The sequence below is a fragment of the Pelophylax lessonae genome (genome assembly GCF_965119305.1).
Source record: "Pelophylax lessonae genome assembly, chromosome: 4".
Lineage (NCBI taxonomy): Eukaryota > Metazoa > Chordata > Amphibia > Anura > Ranidae > Pelophylax > Pelophylax lessonae.
The window spans coordinates 465721291-465731528 of NC_138771.1; the positions used below are offsets into that span (position 1 = coordinate 465721291).

The following is a 10238-nucleotide window of genomic DNA, read 5'->3' on the forward strand; positions in this document are numbered from 1 at the left end:
GGGTGGGCCAACTCTTCAAAGAAATATTGTAATGAGAAAAATTTGTGGGCTGTCATTTCTGATCTCATTATGAAAAGTTAGGTGCCAGCCAATAGATCAACTCTGACTTCACGGATCTTGAGCAAGTATCAAATCAGAACCTCCATGTTTCAAGTGCATCCTGGGTCAGTTATAAAATCCTGAAGCCAAACAGCATTTTGGGAAAGTAATTGGCTAAGGCATCTCACATTTCTCTCAGTTTACATTGTTCCTCATAGCGGAGCATGTAGATATGAATGGTTAAAAAAGGACTGCAATGTAGTCTTCACATTTCAAAAAGCAAAAGCATTTTAATGATGCAAATAAGAACCCAATAATATTAACAAACTTATAGACCTGGACATCTCCCACTGGGTGCCCAAACACAAAACAGGAAATACTTATTGGCAAACAGAATGCAAATGAACATAATGATAATAAAAGGTAGAAATACATTCCTGAGCAGGACAATGCTTTCCCGAAACATTGTTTCCATATTGCCTAAATACGTACATTGTAGCCTCTCTACGGAGTCCTCAAGAGAAGTATGGTGGACACCTGAGTATCTGAGGTGACCCAAAAACTCTGACCAGGGTCCCACAGACAGCCCTGAAAAATAAATATTATAAATATCCCCTATGTCATCTCATCAATGATAACACACATGGCTGCATCTTTGTCTACTGGTGGCTCTTTGGCTGAACTGGCAGCCTCTGTGGGGGTGTCCTTCTGGTCAGAACATGGCTCCTCTACACATTCAGTCTTAACAGTGACATCGCCGTCAGGCAGCGGCAGATCATCAGGCAATGAGGCCAAACAGTTCTGGATCATCTCTACCACCCTTTCAAGATGTTTCTGGAACCTCTCGGCAGTCTCCAGACGCTGTCTTTTCTGCACCTCCATCATCACCCTCAGGGTCTCCCGGGCTTGGTGGGGTCGGTATTCGTTAATGAGGTGGTGCATGTGAACAAACAGAAGTTTCAGATCCTCCAGCTTCTCCTCTCTCTTTATACTTCCAGGACTTCGTATCAGGATGTCCAGTAGGTCCAGGAAGTTGATCAGTATGGACATGTTGAGTCTCCTCAGTTCCTTTTTGTGATCAAACTGTTGAGGGTGCAGCCGCTCAATGCCCTGGCTCTCAAGGGGACGGATGATAATGTCATCGCATTGGAACTGGTTACCAAACATCATGTAGCTGTCCTTGATGGGCGCTGGCGGTTTAGGGACCAACCCTTTGCGGACATTTTCGTCAGTAAACTCTTTGATGTACTGCAGCGGTGGCGAGGGCATAGCACTCACTTGCTGAGGCTCTCCCATGGTAAAAAGTGAAATGACCTGGAAGAGAAAATGTAATGCAATCAGATTCAATCTCCAATACCTTTAAAGTGCAAGTAAAGCCAAAAATGGGTTATCTGGAGAGTTCCCCTCACATTCTGTCTGCACATGCCTCAGTAACATCACCAGCTGCAGTAGCTGTGAATATCTCCTAAACAGTGCAGGTTCGGGAGATATTCACTGTACCTACAGGTAATTCTTATTATATGTTTACCTGTAGGTACAAGTGAAAAATCAAAGATTGCTACCGCTTTAAAATCCGTTTTCACCATATTGAGGGGAGGAAGGGGAGGTTGTCCCGACAAGAACCAATGGGAAATCTCTTCAATGGAGACATAGGCAACAATAAAAATCTGGCAAAGGCTCTAACCTCTCCCACTGCTAGAAAAGGTCTCACAATACCATGGTACCCTGAATTCCAATGTATAGATGGAGATCTAACATACTTAACTGCTTTACGACCGCCCACCGCAGTTATACTGCAGCAGGCAGCCGCTCCTGGGCAAACCGACGTAGCTATAAGTCAGACACGAGCAGGAGGCTGTAGGGAGGGATGTAAACACAGCTGACCGTTCTTCTCCCTGCGATGATCATAGAGCCCATGTGATCCTTCTACATAGGATCACATGTCTCTATGGTCATTTCAGAAGCCCCCCCCACACAGTTAGAATCACCCCCCTAGGCTCACATTTAACCCCTTGATCACCCACAGGGTTAACCCCTTCCCTGCCAATGGCATTATTACAGTAACAGTACATATTTTTAGCACCGATTACTGAAGTAACGTCACTGGTAACCCCAAAAGAGTCAAAAGTCAGTTAAGGGTTTGATCTGTCACTGCAATGTCGCAGTCCTGCAAAAAAAAAAAAAATAAATAAATAAAAATGACAAATCTTTCCCGTAGTTAGTGGACGCAATGACTTCTGTGCAAACCAATCAAAATACACTTACTGCAATTTTTTTTTACCAAAAATATGTAGCAGAAAACAAATTGGCCTCAAATGTTAAAAAAAATTTGATTTTTAAATTTTTTTTTTGGGGAATGTTATATAGCAGAATGTGAGAAATTGTTGCTCTTTTTTTGTTTATAGCGCAAAAAAATAAAAATTGCAGGGGTGATCAAATACCACTAAAAGAAAGCTCTATTTGTGGGAAAAAAATGACAAATTTTATTTAGGTACAGCGTCGCACGACCGCGCAATTGTCCGTTAAAGTAACTCAGTGCGTAATCGCAAAATATGGCCAGGTCAGGAAGGGGGCAAATCCTTCCGGTCTTAAAGTGGTTAATATAAGGCTTAAAGTGGAACCTCAGACCAAACTTACATTTTAGATACACAGTGGAAAGGTCCCCCCTTTCCTCACTTCCTGTTGTGTCACTAGGGTCAAACTGTAAAAACTTCCCACAGTATCTCCAGGGAATTTTTTTTGTTTAGGATATAGGGGGCGGTGTTAGACCCTCTGTCAGTGACCCAATTGGGGAGATCCACCCTCTCTATTTGTATTTGTGACCATTTGCACTAAGAAAGAAAGTGACGGGAAATCCAATATTTAACAGACAGATGAGGGGAAATCTTCCAATGGGGACAATGGTGTAGGAAGGGAATTTCCCTCACTTTGGGAGATTTCTACAAATGTCCTGTTACATCCCAGAGATGGGAAGTGAAAGAAAATTACCCCAGTGACACCCAGATGGCTAAAATAAAAAATACATTTTCTTTTTTAATTCTTCCCTACATATATATATATATATACATATATATATATATATACACACACACCAGGACCAACTGCACCAGTGTAGGGTCTGACAATGGGTCCAAGGATTTCATCTCGATTCCTAATGGCAGTCAGGGTGCCATTGTCTAGCCTGTAGAGGTCCGTGCATCTGGGCGTCCCTTCATGGATATGCCTCTCCAGACCATCACTGACTCCCCACCAAACCGGTTATGCTGAATGATGTTACAGGCAGCATAACGTTCTCCATGGCTTCTCCAGACCCTTTCATGTCTGTCACATGTGCTCAGGGTGAATCTGCTCTCATCTGTGAAAAGCACACGGTGCCAGACCTGACAATTGTGGTGTTTAATGGCAAATGCCAATCGAGCTCCACAGTGCTGGGCAGTGAGCACAGGGCCCACTAGAGGACGTTGGGCCCCAGGAGGAGTGGGTACTTGGTTTTGACAGGTACCAAATCCCACTTCCCGTGTTCTACCAGAATGCCGCTACCCATCAGATTGTGCAACGGAAGTGACATTTGGAGCAAAAACACTTACTGCGCATGCGCAATGACAGGAAGGCATAATCTGATAGAAGACCCATGCGGACATCTTACTACACCCAGCTACATCTTTCATTTTAGAGTAATTTTAGCAATAAAGTGAGCGGATATAAATTAATATGGTATATTGATATCTGTGATGCGTTTGGATTTTAGTTTAAAAGCATAAAGTGTTAGTGCTGAGCAGTATGGGTGTACCAACATGGCCTCCGCCACCTTTCTACTGCTGGTGTCCAGCTTCTTTAAAAATATAACATCCAAACAACATCACAGATGTCAATATACAATATTTATATACGCTCACTTTATTGCTAAAAATACTAAGACATTCAAGACGTAGCTGGGTGCAGTAAGAGGTCTACATGGGTGTTCTATCACATTACCATTACCTGTCAGATCATGAAGTGTTTGGAACGCATAGCGGCATGGAACACATCGCGCATGCGCAGTAAGTGTTATTTTGGTCCAAACGTCACTTCCATTGCACAATCTGATGGGTAGTGGCATTCTGATAGAACACCGGATCAGATCGCTGCAGCGAACTGAGCCGGAAGTCGTCATCCCAGTCTTCTGGGACACATCACATTAGACTACAGGACCATTAACAAGGCGCAGAGCAGCTCTCTTATGTGCAATAGGAAACAGGCTGAGAAGCCGCCAGGGTTTACTTCTCATTTCTCTTACTACAGATGCCGGCGCCTGAAGAATTGGTTAGGGTGAGGACATCTCTGGATCCTTGGACAGGTAAGTGTCATATTAAACATCGGAAGCCACAGCCTGGAGCTCCTCTTAAAAGTATAGGCAGGAAAAGTCACCTCTCTCCTCACTTCCTGCTGTGTCACCAGCACAGGAAGGAGACACAAATTAGACCACTCTAGTAATAAAAAGTTTGTGTAGAGTTCCACTTTAAGGTGCCTATAGAGTCACACACCCTGCCCATACACAACCCTATGGAGGGCCAAGCGTATGTCTGTCTATAGACACCATCCTCCACTGAACAGACATGTGACAATTGCTATCAGTCCTCTATGACAAGCCCAGCTACAAGCTTCCACCAGCAGTAGTCACCCACACAGGGCCTGCAGCGCTCCAGCCGTACCCCGGAAGCCCCAGGCTGAGCCCAGTCCTCCGCACAGCTGGGCAGGTAACACGCACACACTAATCTGTCACATTACCTGCGGCCCCACAACACACACCACCGGTCAGCTCCACTCTAAGCGGCGACACCTCCCCGGACGTGACGTCTCTCCCTCCTTACGTTTTCACGCTGAAACACCGCCCTCCCGACCAAAGCGGTTCTGATTGGATGCCGCAAACAAAGTGGCTGACGTGCGAGGAAGCGCTTATGCGCAGGTGCGAGTTTAGCTGTCACTAGAGGGCGCTGTCCGCACAATAATGGGCGCAGATGCAGCGAGAGTGATAGGAGGGGTAGGTTCATCACTGTTACTGTATTACAAAGAAGTAAAGGCAGAAGGGTTTTTTTTTTAATCCTAATGCATTTATTTGGTTAAGATAAAAAGCCTTCTGTGTGCAGTAGCTCCCATCAGCACCCCCTGAGGCTTATATGGTGATGGGGATTAAAGCGTTTGTTACCCCAACACTTCATATTCCTGATATGTGCATGCTGTACCATGTACTTGTATGAGAAAGTATCCTGTTCTCTTTGTATTGCCTCCCTTATGTGAAATCTCTGGTGTTACAGCCAGTCCCCTTGCTTTCCTTTTAAAAAAATATAAAACTGACCACACTAAGCAGGAGAGCACATTGTGGCCAGTTCTCTAGCTGTGCTAGGAACTTAGCCATAGGCGTGCGCACAGGGTGTGCCGGGTGTGCCTGGGCACACCCTAATCACCTAGGGCACATTAGCATTATCGCTCTGTTTGCCAGTGAGGAGATGGGAAAGATCTCCCTCGGACCTGCTCTGCCATAAGAGAAGTGCCACACACTTCTATTTCACTTTGCCAGCAGGGAGAGTAATGTACCGGGGCCATGTACATGTAGGCAAACACATGCATGTGTATTTAAACTTTGGGGTGCACACCCTAATGCTATAGGCTGCGCACACCTATGAACTCAGCCTGCTCTCCTCCAATGATCAGACTTGTCCTGACATGACCCCACGGCACAGCCATTCACTGGGAAGCTCAGTGTGCTGCTGCTGCTTCTCCCCCCAGCTCCTATGGAGTTAAAGCAGAATTCCATTCATTTTAAAGTTTATAAAATTCAGCAGCTTCAAAAAGTGTAGCTGCTGACTTTTAATAAACACACACTCACCTGTCCCACGATCCAGCGATGCGGCCACTTGAAGCCTCACTCCTCTCTCTCACCTCTCCCCAGCATCACAAGTGTGGGCACCCGGCTGTGACAACTTGCGGCTTCACAGTCAGGTGCGCACTGCGCATGCGCGGATCACGCTGCGCCTCCTCAGTGGCCAGGCAATCTTCTGGGACCTGTGACGTGTTTCAGAAGATTGCAGGGAGAAGACAACTTCCGCCCGAGTCGCCTGGGCGACCCGAGCGAAAGTGGGAGTGGGTACTTGGCAAAACAAGGTACCCGCTCCCCCCGAAAAATGACATGCCAAATGTGGCATTTAAGAGGGTGAGGACTACTTAAAGCAGAAGTTCCACTTTTGGGTGGAAGTCCGCTTTAAGAACAGAGTGAATGTGATCACTTATAAAAAAGGTATTTATAATATTTTTTTTATATCTATACAAAAATGTTTTGCCTTTCATTGATATTTTAAGCTGAATGGGTTGTTTTGCAGGGTGATCGTTTACAATCACTTTAAAGCGGAGTTCCGGGCAGAGAAACGTTTTTTTGTTGAACATACCCCCGGGACAGTCAGGGCTAGCACATTCCACAATGGCTAGCCTCTGATCTGTCCCGGTTCGCACTTACCTTTTAGAAGAAATACTTACTTAGAAATTTTCTTCCACAGCGTTTCCATCTCGGTTGTGGGCAGCTGAAGCCGGCGCGGTCCTCTTCTCTGTCTTCTTCCGCGTCTTCGTGTCCCAGAATGCACTGCACCGGCCCCTCTCGTCACTTCCGGCGCGGCGCCGCATTCCTAGAAGCTGTTTAGCAGGGGAATGCGGCGTCGCCTGGAAATGACGAGTGGGGCCGGTGCGGCGCATTGATTCCTGGGAGCTATGACGTTTAGCTCCCAGGAATCATTGCGAGGCAGGAAGTGACGGGGTGAGCCGCGGCGCTGGAGGAGGAAGCTGTCATAGGTGAGTATTTACGATCGTCAATAAAAAGGTGAGTAAACAAAAAAAAAAATAAATAACTATCCAATTCCTTTTCAGGTGCGGCATACCTAGCGGAGGGGCACAAAAAAAAAAAATCTTTTTTGTGCCCGGAACTCCGCTTTAATTGATTGATGGCCATAGTGCTCCTGCATATGGCATGACAATTTGCAAGCAGGCAAAACTTTGAAAAAAGGCCGGTGTGCTTCTCTGTATGAGCCAATAGATTGTGGTGGCAAAGCCTTGTGCTACATTTCTAGTCACTCTCTCCTTTCTAAAAGTCAGTAAAAAATATTAAAGGCAGAGGGTAGGCTGCATATTTACAATGACATCAGCAATGGCAGCCAGGTTTTAAGCTGTCCTAAAAGGGCAAAATTGTTTATTGTTATGCACACATGGTGTTGGATCTGGATCAGGCTAGGAAAGACCTGGGTGGGTTTCAAGAAGAATTCCACTGTGCAGATAGTTGGGTCAGAGATTGTGAGCATAGGGTGTTTACCAGGGCCGTGCAGAGACCTTTGGAGAGGCAGATGCTAAAAGTATAAAACGGGCACATTGAACAGGGCTTTAAATAGGGCAGTGTTCAAAATATCAATACAGCACTGTATTGTGACGCATTCCTTCCTGATATGCGTATCGATATGGATGATTCTGTTTTGATAGGGCAGAAAAATGCTTTGATGCCTGAAAAAGAAACAGAACCTGCCTGAACAGATCCCAACCTGCAAAAACTCATTTCAGGGAGGTGGAGTCAAGGAGGCTGACCGACCAATTGAATTAAATACAATAATGAAAAAAAAGATACAGCAAGCATATAAAAAAGTTGAAGGCAGGTTTAATGCTGCCCCAACTGGGAGGGGTTAGTGTTAAAGCAGAGTTCCGGCCTCAAAATCGATTTTGGGCCATCCGCTTGCTGAGTGTCACCTGAAAATGAAATGGATAATCACGATTTTTTTTTGTTTACTTACCTTGTTATTGAAGAAAATATACTCACCTTTCTTCCACTTCCTCCCTCTGCGGCTGCGGCCCGCGGCGTCACTTTCTCCTTGCATTGATTCCTGGGAGCTGAACGTCATCGCTCCCAGGAATCAATGCGCCTGCACCGGCCCCGCTCGTCACTTCCGGTGCGGCGCTGCATTCCCTGCTAAACAGCTTCTGGGCATGCCCAGAAGCTGTGCAGGGATGACGCGCCCGTACCGGAAGTGACGGCAGGGCCGGTGCAGGGCATTCTGGGACGAAGAAGACACGGAAGAGGACGCAGAAGAGGACGCAGAAGAGGACGCGCTGGCTTCAGCTGCCCACATCCGAGATGGCAGCGCTGGAGAAGAAATTTTCAAAGTAAGTATTTCTTCTAAAAGGTAAGTGCGACCCGGGACAGTACAGAGGCTATCCATTGTGGAATGTACTAGCCCTGACTGTCCCGGGGGTATTTTTATCTAAATTTCAACCCCGAGGCCGGAACTCCGCTTTAATATGCTTCCTGGGTTTTTCTTGGTGGGCTTTCTTGGGTCTGACCCACTGATCCTTTATCCTTTGCTTTATTAAAAGGGACAGGGGTACAGTCCAGCGGGGAGAGAGGGATGCAGGACATGTTGCCGTTACTGGAATCCGTCCATACAGCCTGCTGCCGGAGCACCTATGGATGAAGAGCCTTCTTCAGAGTAAGGGACCAATGGGATCTACAAAATCACCTGAAGACCACCATATCTAAAGCCCCGTACACACGCACAGATTGTTGGCCAACTGATCTTCCAACTTTTGTCCAGTGTTGTTTGTTGGTTGAAATGTGCTCTAGACTTGCACTGGACTTTTGTTGGCCAACAAAAACCAACTTCAGAAGTGATGTCATGTTCTGGTTGACTTTCAGTGTGTTTTTTCTTCTCTGAGCATGCCCAGTCTTGCTCATTTGATTTTTGTCTGCCGAAATCTGTACTGACTGACGGAAAATCGGCCGTTCTTTGTTGGCCAACAAAAATTTTATAGCATGCACACCTGATTTTTTTCGGCCGAAAATTTGCAGTTGGTTGTCAGAAGCATCATACTAACAAGCCTACAATCGGCAGATCGGACGTTGGCCAACAATTTATGGCCAACAATCTGTGCGTGTGTACGGGGCTTAAGGGACTACAAATGTTAGGAAGACACTGCTCTTTGTTCTGCATGCTGCAAATTTCCAGTAAAGATTTTAAAACCTTGTCCTTGCCTGGTCTGAAATTATTCAAGGATTGTAATGCAAGTAATCAGCACACATATTTTACAGCTCGGGTCAGTTGAACACATTGGGGTATGAAGACAGTGGTACAAAACTTAATACAGTGTGAAGACACAAGTAGTTACCAAGGGTAATAAAGGTTCCACATGCAGCCTGTCGTAAGCACCTACATGTGACAGGTGGGATAGTCTCTTGCAGGAGGAGTTGTTGTCGGCACTCTCTCCATGTGCGGTCCATGTCCCATAAAAACGTCAGCAGACCTAGATCGCAGAGGTCCTTAGCCTGTGCACAGGTACATAAGAGTAACGTGAGTGTGTGCATGGAGTCCATGCTAGGTGAACAATGGGACCCCATTCCATTACTGGGAGAGGGGTATTGGAGATACGCTGGACAGGTGGAGAGGGCATTGGCTCTGTGTGTCCCTCCTAAATGCAGCAAGTGACAGTAGTGGTGTACAATAACATTGAGAGAGCTTATTAGACTTCAGTCATCTGTTCAGGTGCCTAGCGTAGCCCAGAACAACCTACCCCGGAGTAGGCCCTCCATGTGACCCACACTTAACACCCAACAGGGAGGGGAGCATAGAGTGAGATGCTATCCCTCTACCCTTACAAAGTGAAAGCTCAAACTTACTTTAGGTCAACCTGTTATATCACCCTGAAGTTCTCTTGATAATAATAATACATCTCCTAAAACTTACCTGGGCCACATTACCAGCCACCCTGTTTCCCTTGGAAATACTTGATACTTCTAGATAGCTGGCATGTGAACTTCTACCTCCCTCCCTTGAACAAAAAATAAATAAACGCACATTGCATGCAAGTAAAAAAATATATGTGGCGCTGCCCTCTTAGGAGCCCCTGGTGAATATGTTTATCTCCCACCCTACACAGACAGGCACACACATTTTCCACACACTCCGGAGACAGGAATCAGTCCTTTCAGCTTTGTTTTTGTATAAGGGGATTGAACTTGGATGGGGATAGGTTATTATGGGATGGCCACTCGATCAACAAGGAATTCTTTAGGGACACAACTATATATATCCAGTATATATACACTTCTCCTCTTCTACCTCCAGCACAATAATGCTTGTAGAACTACATCTCCCAGGACCAGCTAGCATTGAAAAGATGATCCAACACAGTCTCAA

At 45.9% G+C, this 10238-nt stretch overlaps 1 protein-coding gene across 1 annotated transcript; it reads right to left on the reverse strand.

Annotated features, from left to right (window-relative positions):
• Positions 1–588: 588 nt before the first annotated feature.
• On the reverse strand, positions 589–1360 carry MED7 (mediator complex subunit 7). The gene has a single exon (XM_082256634.1). The coding sequence runs from the start codon at positions 1333–1335 to the stop codon at positions 655–657; it is 681 nt and encodes a 226-aa protein (XP_082112760.1). The 5' UTR covers positions 1336–1360; the 3' UTR covers positions 589–654.
• Between the last annotated feature and the right edge of the window lie 8878 nt (positions 1361–10238).

What these genes read in the sequence shown, in the direction of transcription:
- MED7 (XM_082256634.1), bottom strand. Translation starts at nt 1,335, where the DNA reads ATGGGAGAGCCTCAGCAAGTGAGTGCTATGCCCTCGCCACCGCTGCAG.